The 22,135-nt window shown below is 34.6% G+C and overlaps 1 protein-coding gene and 1 pseudogene across 1 annotated transcript; one reads left to right on the top strand and one right to left on the bottom strand.

The window, feature by feature from the left end:
- Positions 1-10,752: 10,752 nt before the first annotated feature.
- On the top strand, positions 10,753-20,508 carry LOC128192152 (uncharacterized; annotated as a pseudogene).
- Positions 13,102-16,405, bottom strand: LOC128165961 (peripheral myelin protein 22-like). The gene is made up of 4 exons (XM_052830915.1): positions 16,198-16,405; positions 15,243-15,468; positions 13,452-13,592; positions 13,102-13,315 (listed from the first exon to the last, which is right to left on the bottom strand). Exons 2-4 carry the CDS (start codon positions 15,442-15,444, stop codon positions 13,122-13,124), a joined length of 537 nt encoding a protein of 178 aa, XP_052686875.1. The 5' UTR covers positions 15,445-15,468; positions 16,198-16,405; the 3' UTR covers positions 13,102-13,121.
- Positions 20,509-22,135: the final 1,627 nt, after the last annotated feature.

Genomic DNA, 22,135 nt, shown 5'->3' with positions numbered 1-22,135 from the left:
ATTTCTTTGTCATGTGGAGCTTCATGATACTTGGTCTAATAGATATAGATCCTCGAGATCTTACTTCCAACATGCCCACACATGGCAGATGCCCTAGCCAAGGTGTTACTGGAAAGTCCCCTCCCACATGGGGAGTAGCCCGTGTTCCAGGCTGTATAAAAAGGTGAGGCAAAAAGACAGCTTCCAGAAGACTACTCTTTTTATTTAGATATAACATTTTAATATGACATTTTTACATTTAATATTAAATACAATGCAAATTATCAACATTAATATATATTACAAAAAAAATATTGGCTGAACCCTCTGAATCTAATAACTTTACTTTTGAGAATGCGCGCAAGTATTATAATTTATCATACCGTTAAAAAAGGAGGCAGAGACAGCTTCCAGATGATTACTGGACGCTGTGTTTCCCACAATATTCTCCTAATAATTAAATGCAATCAAGTGCATACTAATAATCTGACACACCGTGGTCAGTAGTAGCATTTTATTTATATTTCTGACCCGTCGTCGAAAGGCTCATCACTGGACTTAATAACACTGTTCTCCAAAAACATAAATAAGCATAGGCTTTCTATATAACGCATGTATTTTAACTATTTTTTTTTTTAAATTTCCATTATGATAATACGATTACATTCGAGAAAACTCGTTTACATGTATTGGCGCACATAAGCACGAGACTAGCGTGTACGTGACATAAATGAAAGATGTTGACTTCCGTCTCAGTAACCTAGCTTGCTTTGAATAATAGAGTACGATTAAAGAGAGATGCACATTCATTTAAAAACATATTAATAAGCGAAACACATGTATAAACTGCGATATATCAACCCGTTTTGTAGAATAAATAAAGCGGATTGTTCTTTAGTCCCCAAAATGACTCTTTTCCGTTTTTAGATGCAGAGAGAGAGGGTTTGCCTAATTTTTAGCTCACCTGAGCTGAAAGCTCAAGTGAGCTATTCTGATCACATTTTGTCTGTCGTCCGTCTGTCCGTCCGTCTGTCCGTCCGTCCGTCTGTCCGTAAACTTTTCACATTTTCAACATCTTCTCAAAAACTACTTGGCCAATTTCAACCAAACTTGGTACAAATCATCCTTAGGCAAAGGGGATTCAAAGTTGTGAAAATTAAGGGCCACACCCGTTTTCAAGGGGAGATAATTAGAAATTAATGAAAAATTTCGAGAAATTTTCAAAAATCTTCTTTTCAAGAACCAGAAAGCCAGGCAAGCTGAAACTTGTGTGGAAGCATCCTAAGGTAGTGTAGATTCAAAGTTGTGAAATTCATGACCCCCGGGGGTAGGGTGGGACCACAATGGGAGGTCGAAGTTTTACATAGGAATATATAGAGTAAATCTTTAAAAATCTTCTTCTCAGAAATTAAACAGCCAGGAAAGCTGAAACTTGTGTGGAAGCATCCTCAGGTAGTGTAGATTCAAAGTTGTGAAAATCATGACCCCCGGGGGTAGGGTGGGGCCACAATGGGAGGTCGAAGTTTTACATAGGAATATATAGAATAAATCTTTAAAAATCTTCTTCTCAGAAACTAATCAGCCAGGAAAGCTGAAATGTGTGTGGAAGCATCCTCAGGTAGTGTAGATTCAAAGTTGTGAAAATCATGACCCCTGGGGTCAGGGTTGGGGCCACAATGGGGGGTCGAAGTTTTACATAGGAATACATAGAGTAAATCTTTAAAAATCTTCTTCTCAGAAACTAATCAACCAGGAAAGCTGAAATGTGTGTGGAAGCATCCTCAGGTAGTGTAGATTCAAAGTTGTGAAAATCATGACCCCTGGGGTTAGGTTGAGGCCACAATGGGGGGTCGAAGTTTTACATAGGAATATATAGAGTTAATCTTTAAAAATCTTCTTCTTAGAAACTAAACAGCCAGGAAAGCTGAAACTTGTGTGGAAGCATCCTCAGGTAGTGTAGATTCAAAGTTGTGAAAATCATGATCCCTGGGGGTAGGGTGCGGCCACAATGGGGGGTCGAAGTTTTACATAGGAATATATAGAATAAACCTTTAAAAATCTTCTTCTCAGAAACTAAACAGCCAGGAAAGCTGAAACTTGTGTGGAAGCATCCTCAGGTAGTGTAGATTCAAAGTTGTGAAAATCATGACCCCCGGGGGTAGGGTGGGGCCACAATGGGAGGTCGAAGTTTTACATAGGAATATATAGAATAAATCTTTAAAAATCTTCTTCTCAGAAACTAAACAGCCAGGAAAGCTGAAATGTGTGTGGAAGCATCCTCAGGTAGTGTAGATTCAAAGTTGTGAAAATCATGACCCCTGGGGTCAGGGTTGGGGCCACAATGGGGGGTCGAAGTTTTACATAGGAATATATAGAGTAAATCTTTAAAAATCTTCTTCTCAAAAACTAATCAGCCAGGAAAGCTGAAATGTGTGTGGAAGCATCCTCAGGTAGTGTAGATTCAAAGTTGTGAAAACCATGATCCCTGGGGTTAGGTTGGGGCCACAATGGGGGGTCGAAGTTTTACATAGGAATATATAGAGTTAATCTTTAAAAATCTTCTTCTTAGAAACTAATCAGCCAGGAAAGCTGAAACTTGTATGGAAGCATTCTCAGGTAGTGTAGATTCAAAGTTGTGAAAATCATGATCCCTGGGGGTAGGGTGCGACCACAATGGGGGGTCGAAGTTTTACATAGGAATATATAGAATAAACCTTTAAAAATCTTCTTCTCAGAAACTAATCAGCCAGGAAAGCTGAAATGTGTGTGGAAGCATCCTCAGGTAGTGTAGATTCAAAGTTGTGAAAATCATGACCCCTGAGGGTAGGGTGGGGCCACAATGGGGGGTCGAAGTTTTACATAGGAATATATAGAGTAAATCTTTAAAAATCTTCTTCTCAGAAACTAAACAGCCAGGAAAGCTGAAACGTGTGTGCAAGCATCCTCAGGTAGTGTAGATTCAAAGTTGTGAAAATCATGATCCCTGGGGGTAGGGTGCGGCCACAATGGGGGGTCGAAGTTTTACATAGGAATATATAGAATAAACCTTTAAAAATCTTCTTCTCAGAAACTAAACAGCCAGGAAAGCTGAAACTTGTGTGGAAGCATCCTCAGGTAGTGTAGATTCAAAGTTGTGAAAATCATGACCCCCGGGGGTAGGGTGGGGCCACAATGGGAGGTCGAAGTTTTACATAGGAATATATAGAATAAATCTTTAAAAATCTTCTTCTCAGAAACTAATCAGCCAGGAAAGCTAAAATGTGTGTGGAAGCATCCTCAGGTAGTGTAGATTCAAAGTTGTGAAAATCATGACCCCTGGGGTCAGGGTTGGGGCCACAATGGGGGGTCGAAGTTTTACATAGGAATATATAGAGTAAATCTTTAAAAATCTTCTTCTCAGAAACTAATCAGCCAGGAAAGCTGAAATGTGTGTGGAAGCATCCTCAGGTAGTGTAGATTCAAAGTTGTGAAAATCATGACCCCTGGGGTTAGGTTGGGGCCACAATGGGAGGTCGAAGTTTTACATAGGAATATATAGAGTTAATCTTTAAAAATCTTCTTCTTAGAAACTAATCAGCCAGGAAAGCTGAAACTTGTGTGGAAGCATCCTCAGGTAGTGTAGATTCAAAGTTGTGAAAATCATGATCCCTGGGGGTAGGGTGCGGCCACAATGGGGGGTCGAAGTTTTACATAGGAATATATAGAGTAAATCTTTAAAAATCTTCTTCTCAGAAACTAAACAGCCAGGAAAGCTGAAACGTGTGTGCAAGCATCCTCAGGTAGTGTAGATTCAAAGTTGTGAAAATCATGATCCCTGGGGGTAGGGTGCGGCCACAATGGGGGGTCGAAGTTTTACATAGGAATATATAGAATAAACCTTTAAAAATCTTCTTCTCAGAAACTAAACAGCCAGGAAAGCTGAAACTTGTGTGGAAGCATCCTCAGGTAGTGTAGATTCAAAGTTGTGAAAATCATGACCCCCGGGGGTAGGGTGGGGCCACAATGGGAGGTCGAAGTTTTACATAGGAATATATAGAATAAATCTTTAAAAATCTTCTTCTCAGAAACTAATCAGCCAGGAAAGCTAAAATGTGTGTGGAAGCATCCTCAGGTAGTGTAGATTCAAAGTTGTGAAAATCATGACCCCTGGGGTCAGGGTTGGGGCCACAATGGGGGGTCGAAGTTTTACATAGGAATATATAGAGTAAATCTTTAAAAATCTTCTTCTCAGAAACTAATCAGCCAGGAAAGCTGAAATGTGTGTGGAAGCATCCTCAGGTAGTGTAGATTCAAAGTTGTGAAAATCATGACCCCTGGGGTTAGGTTGGGGCCACAATGGGAGGTCGAAGTTTTACATAGGAATATATAGAGTTAATCTTTAAAAATCTTCTTCTTAGAAACTAATCAGCCAGGAAAGCTGAAACTTGTGTGGAAGCATCCTCAGGTAGTGTAGATTCAAAGTTGTGAAAATCATGATCCCTGGGGGTAGGGTGCGGCCACAATGGGGGGTCGAAGTTTTACATAGGAATATATAGAATAAACCTTTAAAAATCTTCTTCTCAGAAACTAATCAGCCAGGAAAGCTGAAATGTGTGTGGAAGCATCCTCAGGTAGTGTAGATTCAAAGTTGTGAAAATCATGACCCCTGAGGGTAGGGTGGGGCCACAATGGGGGGTCGAAGTTTTACATAGGAATATATAGAGTAAATCTTTAAAAATCTTCTTCTCAGAAACTAAACAGCCAGGAAAGCTGAAACGTGTGTGGAAGCATCCTCAGGTAGTGTAGATTCAAAGTTGTGAAAATCATGACCCCCGGGGGTAGGGTGGGGCCACAATGGGGGGTCGAAGTTTTACATAGGAATATATAGAATAAATCTTTAAAAATCTTCTTCTCAAAAACTAAACAGCCAGGAAAACTGAAACTTGTGTGGAAGCATCCTCAGGTAGTGTAGATTCAAAGTTGTGAAAATCATGACCCCTGGGGGTAGGGTGGGGCCACAATGGGGGGGTCGAAGTTTAACATAGGAATATATTGAATAAATCTTTAAAAATCTTCTTCTCAGAAACTAATCAGCCAGGAAAGCTGAAATGTGTGTGGAAGCATCCTCAGGTAGTGTAGATTCAAAGTTGTGAAAATCATGACCCCTGGGGTTAGGTTGGGGCCACAATGGGGGGTCGAAGTTTTACATAGGAATATATAGAGTTAATCTTTAAAAATCTTCTTCTTAGAAACTAATCAGCTAGGAAAGCTGAAACTTGTGTGGAAGCATCCTCAGGTAGTGTAGATTCAAAGTTGTGAAAACCATGATCCCTGGGGGTAGGGTGAGGCCACATTGGGGGGGGGGGGTGTTAAAATTTTACATAGGAATATATAGAGTAAATCTTTAAAAATCTTCTTCTCAGAAACTAATCAGCCAGGAAAGCTGAAACTTGTGGGAAGTATCCTCAGGTAGTGTAGATTCAAAGTTGTGAAAATCATGACCCCTGGGGGTAGGGTGAGGCCACATGGGGGGTGTTAAAGTTTTACATAGGAATAAAGAGTAAATCTTTAAAAATCTTCTCAGAAACTAATCAGCAAGATGATTCTTTATAATAGTTAAGACTTTGGCTCCAGGACAATTTTTCGGCTTCACAAGAAGGTTCAGAGTTTAATGTAGCTAAATATCCCTTATATAAACAATTGTAAAGGATCTTTTTGAGAACTGCAATACTCAACATGTGATATGACTATAAAATTGAAGCAGGCAGCTATTTTTTCATTAGAATCTTTTTGTATTACTGTTTTGGGTTATTGCCCTTGATTTATTGATTCTTGATTATTTTAATTAATGCATCCACTGTTAACCAATTATTGTGATGATTATATTTATACAATAATAAATATTCAATTTATATAAGTTGTTCTGCATAAGTAGTTTTGGGTAATGGCTGGATTAGTTTGTTTATTTTTGATTTCCAATTTTTAGATACTATGAATTATTTTAGGCTGGCACATATATAGGGACAGTGTCTATTGCATTGCAATGAGCGACTGTTTGGGGTTAAACTTGAACAGGTACGGAGAGACTGAGGGTGTTGACATCCCTGCTCTTTCTAATCTTCGTGTTTTTCTAACCAACGATACAGAATGTGCGGTCATTTCTGCCCTGTATCACATTAATACAAGTGTGCGGTCATACCTGCTTGTGTTGGTGCTTGTGTTGGTGGTGGTTGCGGCGGAGCACTAGTGTATGGTCATCCCTGCTGGTGTTCTGGCCTTTCTAGCGCAAGTGTGCGGCACTCCCTGCGTTAGGTTGAGCTGTTGGCGCAAGTGTGAGGTCATCCCTGCTTGCGTTATCTCTGCTTGCATTAACGTTGGTACCTGTTGAGTTGCGTAGGTGTGCGGTCATCCCTGCCTGCATAACGTTGAGTCCCTATATATGTGCAGGAGTGGTGATTAAAGTCTGCTCTTGTAAATATTTTCTGCAATCAGGGCTTTGGATTTTATTTATACAGGATCTACATGTATTAATGTACATTGTCCAGATTGTATTATGACTCCATTAAGCTGACTTTATCATACCTATTGTTCCTCAGGTGAGCGATGTGGCCCATGGGCCTCTTGTTTAAATTCACTTTATTTTTTTCAGATATTTGGAAAGAGACATGGTGTGTACGTAGAGAATTTCTATCAAAATAGGAGTAAACTACTCGGGGGGGGGGGGGGGGGTCTAAAGCTGTGGGGTGCAAGGGATTTGTGGGAAGGGTATTATCCTCAAGTACCTCTGGAAAAATGCTCAAATTCAACGAAATTTGTTTGGTCATACATCTAAACATTTATAGGCACGACTACTGTCAAAGTTCATTAATATTAAAAATACAGGTAATATTACCATAAAATGCTTAAGAGGTCACAACTACATGAGTGATGCTGACGACAATCATGCACAATGATAATTTTGTAAAACCATGTTAATTGTTCCTGAAATTTTCGAAACCTATTGTCAGTGAGTATTAATTTCTTTTATGCATTAGATTCAAATACTACAGCGGAATTCAAGTTTTTGAGATTGGAGTTTATAAATTATCTTTTACACTGTAGAGTCAAATATGCATAACTTTAGGGGCAATTTTAAGATAAGTGACCAACAGGTCTACATGTACTTAGCTTTATCAATAAACACACAAATGACCGTTGATCTATACATGAATCTCCTACAGTCCACCATATCAAGCATAAAATTCAACCGATTTTAAAGTTAAATTGCAAGTCATGATATTCATAGCAGCATTGCACTGCCACATACTATTCAACGAATTAAGTCATCAATTATGTTTTGACGAACTTTGGTTGCATTCTCCCACTGAAATTGTGTTACGGAAGCTTCGCTTACATGCCGGGAAGAAAGTTCCAGTTCAAATGGCTTTAGTATGTGACATGATCAAAAAAGCATGATAAGCACGTGTATTAAGACTTAAATTTTTCATCATGCTTTCCTGTTTGAGCATGAGGAAATCTATGATTATTTGAGCCAAAAAAGGCAAAAAAAACCCACTTGTTAACGACATAATTTTTTTATATTACTGATTTATATAATACGTTTTTCATTATATTTTGTCCATTATTTGCACCTTCCACAAGAACATGTGATGTGGATAGAGATGTTGGTGGAAAAGTAGTATGAAGGACTACCCTGGATAGTAATTGGTGTTTTCATTACAGAAATATTTCAACTTCTTAAGTGTTCATTATTTATAATAAAATTAGAGGTACAGTACACTGTACATGTCGAACAGTACACAACAATTCTGTAAAATATAGCGTTGACCGTTGAGAATTTAGTAAACATATCCATACAAGACCAACAGAGGTTTGGAATGAACTTTAAAAAAAGTATTAAATAGGGGCTGATTGAAAATGTGTCTTTAAATCAAAATGCTTATCAATTCTAAATACTGAAAAAGTAACAAAATGTTAAGGTTTACATGCAAGGTTTATATGCTTACAATGTCCTGCAAAACAAAATTAGAAATATGACACCTGGTCTGGAAAAGGCTCAAGATCGTGCACGCCTTGTAACCATAAAATTATTGTATAAATCGTTTGGATTCTTTTTTACATTGGCCCTTAATATCTTCATAAATAAGAACGAGTACATTAAGTTACTAGACAAACTTTTTTTAAAAGTTGTTTAACCTTTCCATACTGTTAAAGCAGACCGTGATTTCCTATTTACAGAGAATATGCTGAAAAAAAAACAACCTTTTTTATTACACCTGTATGGTGGCATATCTCTACCCCTTGTATGCAAGTTATTTTTCTATTAATTATGTGGACATGCAAGATAAATATGTTTACATGCAAGATAGTTATGTCAACATGCAACATAACTTTGTTGACATGCAAGGAAACTGCAATCAAATAAGAGTTATAAAAAATTTCAAATATCGCCAACATGTGACATTCAAGATGCTAGATACGCTACCTATTGATGTCAGCATGCAACTTATTTATGTTAACATGCAACTTCTTTATGTCGACATGCAACTTATTTATGTTAACATGCAACTTATTTATGTCGACATGCAACTTATTTATGTCGACATGCAACTTAGTTATGTTAACATGCGACTAAGTTATGTTGACATACAACTTATAAGTTGCATGTCAACATATTTATCTCGCATGTTAACATATTCAAGTTGCATGTCAACATATTCATCTCGCATGTCAACATAAGTAAAGTGCATGTTGACATAAATAAGTTGCATGTTGACATAAATAAGTTGCATGTTGACATAAATATTTTGCATGTCAGCATATTTATCTTGCATGTGAACATAAATAAGTCGACATAAAAAGTAGCATCTAGCATATTGGATGTCACAAGTAGGCGATATTTGAGAATTTTTGATATTTTGTATAATTCTTATCTGATTGCAATTTTCTTGCATGTCAACATAGTTATGTTGCATGTTGACATAATTATCTTGCATGTCAACATATTTATCTTGCATGTCGACATATTTGATGGAAAAATAACACAAGGGGCAGAGATGTGCCACCATACACCTGTTACAAAGTATGATGTCAATTTTCTTTCACCATCCCACGTTCAGGTTTTGCAGGAAGGTGCAGTCCAGTCGCAAACTCGATGAACAATAGACCAGTACCATGCATGAATGATTTGTTTTTTGATTCTTTTTCTTAGAAGAGTTGAACAAAACGGTGAATATCTACTTTGTACCACGACAGAATGTTAAAAATCTGAAACAAAATGGCGTTTCAAACGGATTTCATACATGTTGTGACGATGTAGCGATCCTTCCTAAAATAGTGACAATTGACCTTGTAATTTTTACGAAATTAAAAAGTAATATTGTGAACGGACGACGAATGAGTCGTCAGTGACTCGGGTGACCTAACGCAGGTGACCCTTATATCAAATGATGCAAAATATTTAAAACAAACACTTTTGAATCTAATCAATGTTTTGACATTTATATTGGAATACTCTTTGTAATATGCGATAAAAATCTTAAGTCGATAGGTATGAATTATTTTTTAAAAATATGAAATAAAAACACCTACACGGTACTCCAGATAAAGATGAAATTTTAAATGATTGCCGTTGGTTTTTTTTTCCAAAATATACTACCACAAAGTAAATTCTGCGCATCCTTAATGCCTCAATTGAAAAGGAACCAACTACAATTTTCTCGACCGGCATATAAACCCATGTAGCAGTTGAGAAGCAATAAAAAATAACATGGTGACAAAATACTTTTATGAATTCATGCTAGGTTTAACCTTAGATGAACTTCTGTCCCATCCACTTCATGACTGTTTCGCTAAACACCACGGAAACTGGTGATAGCACCAGTTCTACGCGTCCTAATAGCTTTTGATCTAACTAACTTAAGTTCAGTTCACTTCACTTATGCCCCTATCAATGTTGGATTAACACTTATGGTCTTCCCTTAGAAACAGCTGCGAAGAAAATGAACGAAAACTGCAAATAATTGAATTTTTTCCAAGTCAAGAAGCTTACTCTGTTAAAAATTGCTCGATCGTATCTAAAATCAAACTTGGCCTAAATATTAATTTAATATATCGGTATATTAAATTTCATTTTAAGAATGTACAATCACTGTGAAGAAAATGAGTGGAAACTGAAGATAATTGGAATTTTTCGAAGTCCAAGGTACAAAACTCTTGAAAAATGCTCAATCGTACCCAAAACCGAACTTGATCGAGACATTTTAATGATGAATCTGCATACCAAATTTCTTCTCAGTAAGTGCAACCGGTACTCTACTAAGAATATAACGGTAACTGCAAATAATTGGAATTTTTCTAAATCAAGAGACATATAACTCTCTTTTTCGTTCACATATGAAGAGGATAAGAAATAAACTTTTTGACCAATCTTGTATGTTAACTGCGCGCAACTGCTTGGCCTCCGTTTGAATTTTATGAATATAATCATTATGTTATAAATATGTTCTGCACATAAGATAAAATGATGTATCTTATTATCGGCAAGTCCATCTGTTTGTATTTACATTTTCTAGAGTTTTAATACGTGATAACTTTACGGGTCGATTTTGTAATGTGTAGTCCAATCCAAAAAGTTATGGGGAATCATTCTTGAATTATATGAGATGATTAAAGGCGGACGCGCGTAATCAAATCTTTGTACTTCAGGCTTTATTAGGTTTGATCACTATTGACCTTATTATACCCCCTGCAAACAAAGTGTGTGTGTATGTGTGGGGGGGGGGGGGGGTAGGAATCACCTTATCCGTCTTTCTGTGTTACTTTCGTGTCATGACCTTGACCCAAGGTCATTCGGGCAAGGTCACTGAGAGGAAAAGTGCAAAATGCGGGTCGGTCCATATCTACCGTATGTAGAAACATAAGGAATTCTAACTTCAGATAAAGATTGCGCACGTACTAACTAAAGAAAGTGTCATGACCTTGACCAAAGGTCATTCCGGCAAGGTCAAGGTTACTACCAGAAAAAAATGTCTGGTCCATATCTTCCTTGTGGAGAAACATTGGAAGTTGTAATTCCATACAAAAATTGCTTATGACTAGAGGATGATATTGACTCAAGGTCATTCGGGCATGGTCAAGATCCCCGACAGGAAAAAAAGCAAAATTATTGTTTGGTCCTTATTACTCTTGTGGAGACATATTGGAAGTTGTTATTTCACACAAATGTTGCTTATGACTTTACCCAAGTTCATTCGGGCAAGGTCAAGGGCACTGACAGAAAGTGCAAAATTCATGTCCGCTCTATATCTTCCTTATGGAGAAACATAGGAAATTCTTAATTTACAGAAAAAATTGCCTATGACCTGAGGGTGAGTCATAACCTTGACCAATGGTCATTCGGGCAAGTTAAAAGTCATTGGTTAAAAAAATACTTAATTTCTGTCTGCGTCTGTCTTGTGTTATCGGAAGGTAAAATCAAACACAAAGCTTGCTTGTGTCATTAAATCTATTGTAAGATTAACATTATATCATCACCGCCCGACCTCTGACAATGGCCCGCCCCGATGTAATTCATGTTTTCTATAAAAAAAAAATATTGTTAAAAAGATTGGAAAAAAATCGGGCTCGGTATACCAAACATTTCAATTTATCAAATGGCTACTTGACATGTGGATTATTGTTTTATTCCAGTCATATTTGTCATCATAAGGAAGTAATCGTCTTTAAGCTCTAACAGATAAGTTGAGAATAAATGGAATTTAAAGAATACAAATTCGTTTGTGTACTCATATTAGCATTTACAATTAAAAAAAAAATAGAGCTTATGTTATTGAAAGAACATGGACAGTTAAATATAGATAGCATCTATCATTTTCTATAATAGGAAAATACTTGAGTTATGATTTTTTTTCTTAGCGGGGGGTATCAGTACTTCTAGATTGATCACCTCATAAAACTCAACGAATTATTTTTTGTGCCATAAAACTAAGTTGTGTAACTTATTTTTCCATAATCTTGGTTGCTCCTTAAAACTTTTAGTTGCTCCTTTAAAACTTAATTATTAAAATTCTCGAAATTGGATATCTATTTATAACGTAAGCGTATTGATCAATTTCGCACTTAGAATTTTAGTTTACTGTATAATCTTCTAACTTTATATTATGAATTTGTAACGACAAGAGATTGTAGCATTATACATTAAACACAGCAATGATTGTTGACGATACATATACCAACGGATTTTGTGCTCAGGATAAGAAAAATATGACATGTACTTTGATGATGTGAACAAAAAATGAAATTAAAATATTTAGTTTGCCTATAAATATAGGTATTGGTACATGTGATCGTAATGATATTCAATGTTTGACAATGTTTATCAACAATTGTGAAAATTTGTATCACTGTTTAATAGTAACAATAAAACAGAATTTCATGATTTCGAAAAGGATTTTTAAAGAAAAATATGAGCAACCGCATAAGAAGATGCCTAGTAACTATTATCTGTCCCTTTCTTTTACAAGACTAGTACATTAAATATATAATTAAATCGTATAAAAATTAAAACACTGATCAAATAGGTTTTTTTTCAAATTTGTTGTAGTACAATACCACGAAAAAACCCCAATTGCAATTGATCATTTTTGATAAAGATATACAGTAAAAATATATATTTAAACATATTCTAGTATAAGTTGTCGTCTTAAATAAAATTCATTTAAGACAATATATTTTAAAGACATTCAGAATAGTCCAATCCACACTTTGCAAAAGTTGTTCCCCTTTGCGGGGTCAACCCAAAGGTCAAAAGGGAAAAACACAACTTTTCCCTTCTTTATACAACCAAATATTTGGGCGCCCTGTGAAGAAATTTCTCGGATTTATTTATTTATTCCTTCGATGTGTGGGTTGCCCCAACTTGGGGCAATCCAAATTCACAGCGGAAACGGATTTCTAATGTCAAATGACGAAGTAACAACCCTCTAAACTACAAAGGCTACAGTGAGAAATATATGGGTTTTTCCCCAAAGATGGCGGCCAAGGGACATAACTTTTGTAAAGTGTGGATTGGTCTATGCTAGAAAAAAATGTGTCAATCGAACAAAAGTAAATCTTCATCTTCAAGTATGCTTGCTTCGTGTCTTTTTCCATACAAAACTATTCTATCGTCCAGTCATGGATGTGTAGGGGGATCTTTTTGCTACCTCAACTATCATGAATATTCCAGCGATTACCGAAATGATAATTGAAAGAATGCAGGAAACGAAGGCATAGTGAAAGCTGAAAATACTGCTGTTTTTGACGATGGTGTTGTACTTTTTTCCAAATACAGATACAGATATCACAATGCAAACAGCTACAAGGAAATCATTGACATTTTATAAGTGCTGATTGATTGTTTTTCAACAATAACAACTTTGGAAAACTTGTGCATTTAAACTATAATCTTTTTTGCACGATATCCAATTACAAAACTTGAAAGATATTTTTACCTGCCATAAAGGACAGCACAATGGTGAAAACTAGTACGCATGTTCTGTCCTTCATACAAATTCTAACAAACGCAGTCAAGACGGCTATCAGCAGAAGGAGAATTCCCAATATTCCAAAACCTCGAACAGCTTTAAGCCAATCTTGAAAAGAATGTAAGCATGATTTTAAACAATAAATTAACACTGATAGTGTATGATAATCCAGGTACGCACTGATAAAACATTGATAGCCTGCTCTTAATCAAAGTCAGTGTTAAATTAAAATAATTTTGATATAAATGATAGCGTATTGCATATGCAAGTCTTAAAGTAATAATTTTTCAAAAGCTTGTCTTACTAAACAAAATTATTCAATAGGAAGCATGTACATGTTCCAGTTACTTTGTAAGAAATAAATCTCAATTTAGTTCATTTATCAATGCACGGAACTTGCGAAGTCGACAAATAATAAGTCGTTTAAATTTCCTTTCATTTTTGCGCAGTTGGTTGCAATTAAAATATTTTATTATTTTGTATTATTTTAGGAAATTATTAATAGATTATAAGCTTCTTTTTTTTTAAAAAGAGCAATTGTTATTGATAGAACATTGACGGTTTATTAGATAGCATCCATCACTTACTATTATAGATAAATCCTCGACTTATCTTTTTTTCTCAGCGGGGTATCATTTGTGAGCTTGCTCACAGTACCTCTAGGTTTATTTTCCCGCAGTTTTTGACCAAGAAAGTTAACAGAGTTGTCTTTCTCCCATCGTTTTCCTTGTGTATTTTTAGGCGTGTAAAATTGTTTTCTCTTCTGATTTATTTAAACTTGTAATTGAGAACAATTTTTGTGTGTTCTTCTAATCAGCTATTTATTAGATTAGATGTTTGTATATTCAAACTTTAATCATATCTATAATTTTCTCAAGGCGTTTGTTTTTATAATCATTAATCTTTGATTAGGCACGAGCAATAATTTATCGTGGAACTGGTCACCATTGTTTTTCATTCGATGTCATGATATGGAGCTGTAATGTGCAATCGTTACAAAAAAGGAAAAGCAAGGGCATTTGTTAACGGGTATTCGGATAAAATACTTATCAATTTCTTAAAATCAAACACATGTTGTACATGTATATATTATTAAAAGTTTTTCAATTTTTTTTTTTAGTTAAGATAAGATGTGGCAGTAGCACTATTTTGTTTTAAAGGACTCGCAGGTTCAAATATATCATCGAGTACTCGACTATCGCTCAACTAAAGCCTCCAATTATTCGACTAAGCCGAGTAACATTAACGTCCCTAGATTATCTTACCTTACTTTTTTCATAGATAATCATCAACCATCGGTTATTTCTTACATTAGACCATTGTAGGCAAAAGGTTACAACCTGCAGGGAAGCAACCCAACTTTACACCGTTCAGACGTAGTGATCTATTTTTAAATCAGGATAGCACAGCTCTTTTTTATTAAAAAAAACTTGTATCCCCTCTTGCTCATTTCATCCCATACACCATTTTTATTAGTTACGAATTGTAATGTTGACTTTTAAAATCATGGATATGATTTTAATGAAAATAATGATACTGCTTACTTCCATTGTTTTGGAGAATGCAACTTTCAAGCTTTATATATGTCTGACGTCAAGCAATTACTATTATTTTTTTTATTAATTTTACATTGCTTATCAGCAAAACTTGAACTGAATTGAGAATGCAATTAATCTCTCATCAGTTACAAAGATCAACATTTTTTTAAATGCACAAATAAAAACATTATTATAGAGTTATTATTATATGTCATTATACCTTGAACTTTAGTAAAGTCGGAACACTCTGAAACATCTGATGCGGAAGTGCACATCTGCCACAATCCGCCATTCACCTTTACTCCATCCTCGTCAGCTAAAATCCAGTATGGAGAGGCCACTCCTATTACATCAATTACCAGTCCAAGTATGAGCAGGAACAATCCAAATCCAAAATAACAGGAATTTCCGCCACATGCCATGGTGCATAATTCATTAAGAATAATCTATATTTTGAAAACAAGTAAAATCGTAAAAACATACTCTCTTGTTACAAGTAAAACATACATGTAGTCATCATAGATTTACATTTAAAAAAATACTTCCAAAACTACACTTTCTTTGGATACAACTTAATTGCTTTTTTCTGTATTTTATCGGCAAATAAACACAAGTGACATTTCAAATGAATGCAATAACAAGAGTAATCTGCTAACGTATAAAAATAATAGAAATCGACCATTTCCCTAGTATTAACATTCATTGTCAACCATGCGGGATCACTCTAGCTCGTTCTACGAGTGTATTTTTACAAAAATCATTATTTCTTTATTTTTTTTTTGTGCTGTGCCAACAATACTTTAATCCTGATGATTCCCGCATGCTAATGTTATGCATCCCTTCCTACCACTTCTCTCCTTGAACACACACGCACACCCGCGCTTGCGGAAAATTGCAATAATTTACTGTCTAAAATTAAAGGAGTTTCGCCTGATGAATTTCATTATTTTTAGGAAAAAAATATTATACATTAAACGGTGCGCGCTGTTGACATTAATTTTTCGAACATATTTATATACTGGGTTTTTCCTTTCAAGGAAGATATACGAATTGAAAAAGGTCACTTTATGTCTACTAGCATATAATATCAGTATAATGTTTACCATCACTCCAAAGAATACTTAATAAAATTTTTAATAAAAACTACTAAGTTTAACCAAATTCAACACACCTACCTTCAAATTGTTATCCAATTTTGCCCTGTGGATTAGTGTTTATTGCAGGCGTTTTTCCTGATTAAACATGTGACACGATATATTGAAAAACACTTGGAATGTTAATTGTTAGATTCTACAGCTCTGGTACAATCCACTACAGATAGGCACATCAGGATCTCTCACACTGATTCTGACAAGGAAACTTTTTACAAATTCTTGTTGTTAAAACATTTGTTCAAAACTTAATGAACCCAAATGTTATGATTAAAACTGATATGGTATATTAAAATGACAGTTGAATTTGATATGATTTAAAAACACTTTCCTTACACCTATCACCACCCCTTTCTAACAGAAAATGGAGGTTCGATATCATCCCCCTTTAATTGTCAAACTCAAAAATTTCTTTTATACAGTATACCTCACTTTTTTGTGAACATTTACATATAATATTTTAAATGCATTTTATCTTTAAAAAAACTTGTCAATAAATCAACATGTTTTATGTATAGAAAAAATAAGATGTTTTTCTGTACAAACAATTAAAAATAAAGAGAACTTTTCCTATAAACACACACACACACACACTATATATATATATATATATATATATATATATATATATATATATATATATATATATATATATATATATATATATACTTGCGCCCATAAAAAAGGGGCCATTATGGCATTTTTACTAAACCAGATATAACGTCATAAAGATGTGCAATGTCAACGCAGATTTTTCTTCTCTAAGACGTGTCAAACGTTTTGTCGTTGTTAACCTATAATAAAAAATTATTGCCGTACTATGTCATGTATTTAATTCGTGTCCTTATCTGTCAACTGGTTTTAATTAAAAAATTTAACGGAATTCTATTCGAAGTCGGTTTCACAACGAAGAAGCTCCAGACGAGATCTCTAGATTGTTTACATTTACACATCCGCATATATATGTATCTGTCTTATCCTATGTCTTCAATAGTGACAAGTCTACTGTGATTTCAATAAGGACCAGCTTGAGGTAACGTTATATATGTCTACATTATTGATTGATACGATTTTTTTCATAGGTACCGGTGGATTTTTCTTTTACATCAATAGGTCCGCCCCACTACTCTACCCGTGACCATGTAAATATTGACTGTTTATACAAACTGTATTAACATTGCATAAACAGTTTTATGTGGTGTATTTATGCAAACATGAAACTGAAAAACAATTTTTCTAACTAAATAGAAAAGTATTATTAACTTGATTCGTACGTATCTCTCAAATCACGTAAGATTATATGAAGATATTATTTTCTATAAATAAAATACAGGATGAGTAACTCTATACACTATATGGGTACCACAGAGGGAGTAATATTTAGTTTTAAGTTCAGATGGAAATATGGTGTTCCGTTAGTGTATAAATATTCATATAAATCGTTTAATAACAAATGACATATACTGAAGTGTTTATCTTTTTTTGCAATATATATATATATATATATATATATATATATATATATATATATATATATATATATATATATATATATATATATATATATATATATAATAACAGAAAGCCGATTCAAAACTCTACCGGTTTCATTATAATCTTCAGGAGTTAAAAAATGTGATATTTCTTACATGTAAAATTGAAGCAGACTTTCTACTATATAAAATAAATTCTTCTGAAGATTATAATGAAACCGGTAGAGTTTTGAATCGGCTTTCTGTTATTTTTATTAGTTATTACTTGTGTGGATTAACTTTACTCATTTTGGATTTTTTATATATATATATATATATATATATATATATATATATATATATATATATATATATATATATATATATATATATATATATATATATATATATAGTGTATACCCCTGAAGTAAGGGTTAAAAATGTGATTATTCTGACATGTAAAATTGAAGCAGACTTTCTACTTTATAAAATAAATTCACTTATAAACGACTGTTTAATTGACATATTCATAAACAGCGATGATGATGAGATACTTCTAGAAAAATGCAGCAGATGATAGAATTGCAAGCAGAGTAAATCAATATGCTAAGACTGGGGTGATCAAAACAGTTCTTGCGAATCACATGAATTCAAATGTCGCTGTTCAAGTATTTGTTTTGAACATTTTACAAAAGAAGAGGTCATAGATCACATTTTTAACAAAGAGAAATGGTTAAAGAAGAGAGAGATGTACATCATGTGTTCACTCAATTAAAAAGGTAGCAAGAAGATATCTACGAAAAAAGGGAGAAGAGAACAAACTATATATATCTTTTCCAAGGCCAGGAAACATGCAGTAATCCGTTTGTTTTAATATATAACACGACTCAAAAAGTTTTAATATTGCAAAACATCTCAATGAAAAAGGGACCATCTCCCAAGAACATGGCAACACAGGGAAAAAAAACCGGCAAACTCTCTAAAATATTATGAAAATCGAAATGTAGTGACATTTACATTAAATTTTGCCGGAGAAGTAGAGGTGCCTCAGTCTGAAGACAGTATACCTTCCATCTTCACACACAAAGAAGGACATTCAAAAGCGTTACTTTGCATTATGTAAATAATCTGAACTTCGTGCTCTAAAAGTATCTTCTTTTCAAGACATATGGCTGAAGTGCGTCACACATATCAAAATTAGCAAACCTGGGGATGATGTTTGCCATCGGTGTGAGCGACTGCGGAATGAAATTTTGGATGCTGTAACAGAAGAAGAGAAGCTGTTGGCCATCAGCGACATTCAGGAACACATTGCAGATGCCAAGAAAGAGCGAGAGTTCTACAGATCCCGTAAAGAAAATGCGTTGAAGGAAATAGAGAATAGGGAAGATACATTTCACTTCGCTCTGCCTCAGCATTTTCAATTACCTCATAATTCTCGTCAGATAGGCCCGATCTATTTTTTGCAGCTACTGGTATTCGGAGTGAGAATTGACAGTGTTTCTAAGCAGCTTAATTTTATCATGGATGAAAATCGAACTATAGGTGTGTTTTATTCTGCAGTATTTTCATGTTATTTGTTTTGCAGGATCCGATGGAACTTGGACGAATGGTCCTCATGCAGTTTTAAGCATGCTTGACTATGCCCTGACAGAACATAACTTTTGAACAAAAATGCACAGTTCATGCCGACAACTGTTCGGATTAGTTTTTTTAACACAAATATCGCTTTCTCTCTCTCTCTCTCTCTCTCTCTCTCTCTCTCTCTCTCTCATTGATGTATCTAGACGTTATAAAAATTTATTAAATTCATTTTAAGGCAAAATAAAAACTAGTTTGTCTTAGCGTACCTCTGCTGGCGTGTTATAATCGGATGTCATTGTAAGAAAGAATACTCCATGCAAATACCTGGATACACACGGTAAGTTTCTAAATAATACTTCAGTTGTGTATAATAAGTGCTTTATATTGTTTGTTTATTACAAGTTTTACTTTCATTCGCCCTGTGAAGAACATACGAAATTATCATCACCTTCGATTTTCCTCTGCAGAACATTGGTTTGTGTTCGTCAAAAAGCAAATAGACTCTAGAGAAAACACTGAAGAAAACAAGATATCTGTGAGCCAATGCTCACTAGTGATACCCCCGCTCTGATGTGAATATGCAAAATAAGCAAAGTCGACATTTAACAGAAAGCTGGCATCCGATTGGTACAGAAATATATCCCATAATATGGCATGCCAAAACAAATAGTGTGTAAAAATTTCAAGCATCTGCGATAAATAGTTGCTGAGAAATCTTTGACGAAAATTTTTTTGAAAAGTTTGGCTAAAAATAAGCAAAGTCGTAATTTAACAGGAAGTTGACGTCCGATTGGAACAAAAATAAATCCCACAATATGGTATGCCAAAACAAATAGTGTGTTAAAATTTCAAGCATCTGCGATAAATTGTTGCTGAGAAATCTTTGACGAAAATTTGTTTGAAAATTTTGGTTAAAAAAAAAGCAAAGTCGTCATTTAACAGGAAGTTGACGTCCGATCGGAACAAAAATATATCCCACGATATGGCATACCTTAACAAACACTGTGTAAAAATTTCAAGCATCTGCGATAAATAGTTGCTGAGATAAATGCGACAGAAATTTTTGTTACGGACGGACAGACAGACAGACACACAAGGGTAAAACAGTATACCCCCTCTCCTTCGGAGCGGGGGTATAAAAAGACGGGAAAGGCAACAGTACCTCTACAGAAATGTTAGGACCTATGTACATGTACGTCCTGCTGACCAATGAGGTCTCTGTCCAACTCCGACTGAAGAGCAGATGCACTCACTGAGACAGTACAGTGTATATATGTGAATCTGTGAATATAGTGCAGTGCTATAAGTAGTTCATGTCCATATTAAATTACAATGTACTGATGAAGATAAACATATTTAATTGAAACTTGAAAGAGAATACATTTAACGTGTACTGAGATATCCGGATCACGTTTATTTTCAAAGTATGTATACCTCATATTTCTTAAGTGTAATTACCTGTCCATATTAAAGAATTATCCTGCAACATTTACATAATTTTTATAACAATTTCAAGACGCATGGATTCGGAGATTTCATTCTGGATTGCACAATTATATGCATAAAATACAATTCAACAAGAGTCACTTTTACAATTAAATTCTTGACATTGGTGCAAAAACATGACGTCATGATTTATTTATTTTTAACGTCATTGATATAAATAAAGAAAACCTAATAACAGTTGACTTGGACCATAAAAATTCAGATTTGGCAACTTCTAGCCTTGCTCTATCAAAATCTGTGAAAGACTCAAAATGTAAAAAATTGCCATCAGGCCCCTTTTCTCATGGGCGCGCGCGCGCGCACACACGCACACACACACACACACACACACACACAGTGCTTAGATCATGATTATACGCCAGTAGATTCATTACCAACAGAGGTTGGGGATGACATCCTACTCAATGAACTTCAACAAGTGTTACTAAAAAATATGATTGTCTTTAATTCGACGTAAAGCAAGTTAACAAATGATACCCTCCATTGAGAGGAAAAATTCATGTATTTCATTATTGGAAAGTTGTGGATGCATCATTTTTCTTCCAGTGACCCTGAACTTGTATAAATAAAATGACAGAAGCTTAAGGTCAAGATACATTTTAGATCACACCTGGTCTGGAAAAAATTACAGGTTGTGCATGTCTCTTAACTGCATAACATTTGCAAGTAAATCTTCTGTATTTTTTTTTCATTGGTCTCAAATATTTTTACTAATTATGTGAAGTTACTGCCTCAAACCGCAGAAGGATTCAAAATAAGCACAGCTTAAGTGATCAATAGTTACTTTACATGTAAGTGCAGAGCATGAATAGTTTATTATTAGTAGAAAATAACATCGCAGTAATGTATGCAAACAATAGTTGGCAATCGGATCACAAGTCGCATTGTGCTAGGTAAAACTAGAAAAAAAAATAAATGTTCCTGGCAATACACACTATCTACATACGAATTATACACATATGTTAACTGTAATTAAATGTTTAAATCGTTTTACACCAAATTAATACGGCAGATTAAATTACTGAAAATACTGCAAAGTTTAGTGGTTTTTCTTGCCTGGTGTATATTATAAAAGTAACATTCGCCCGATTGTGTTTGAGGGCAATTATGACAGTAAGATTCTATTTTCTTTTTAGATATTTGAAAATCTTCTAGAAATAAACATTGTAGGTTAAGCTAGGAAACTAAATTTAAGAGCGTCTGTAAAACCTATATTATTATGGTAAATTATATTCAATGTACAAAAATATTATCATAAATTTTTGTCAAAGGGGATTCCGAAATATATTTTTTTTAATTTCTTCTAACAATACAATCTTGGCGAAATCTTACGTCTGGTATATAAAACCCTATACACTCTCGTAAGCAAATTGAAACTGAACAAGAGACCCAGAGGGCTG

This window comes from Crassostrea angulata, chromosome 1 (assembly GCF_025612915.1).
Source record: "Crassostrea angulata isolate pt1a10 chromosome 1, ASM2561291v2, whole genome shotgun sequence".
Lineage (NCBI taxonomy): Eukaryota > Metazoa > Mollusca > Bivalvia > Ostreida > Ostreidae > Magallana > Magallana angulata.
The sequence above is the reverse complement of the archived record's forward strand: the minus strand, read 5'-3'. Positions and strand labels throughout refer to the sequence as shown.

Excerpts from the sequence above, each read along its gene's own strand:
- LOC128165961 (XM_052830915.1), bottom strand. The coding sequence starts at position 15,444 with ATGGCATGTGGCGGAAATTCCTGTTATTTTGGATTTGGATTGTTCCTG. Across the intron at positions 13,593-15,242 it reads CGACTTTACTAAAGTTCAAG|ATTGGCTTAAAGCTGTTCGA; the intron begins GTATAATGACAT and ends ATTCTTTTCAAG. Across the intron at positions 13,316-13,451 it reads TGTGCTGTCCTTTATGGCAG|CTGTTTGCATTGTGATATCT; the intron begins GTAAAAATATCT and ends ATTTCCTTGTAG.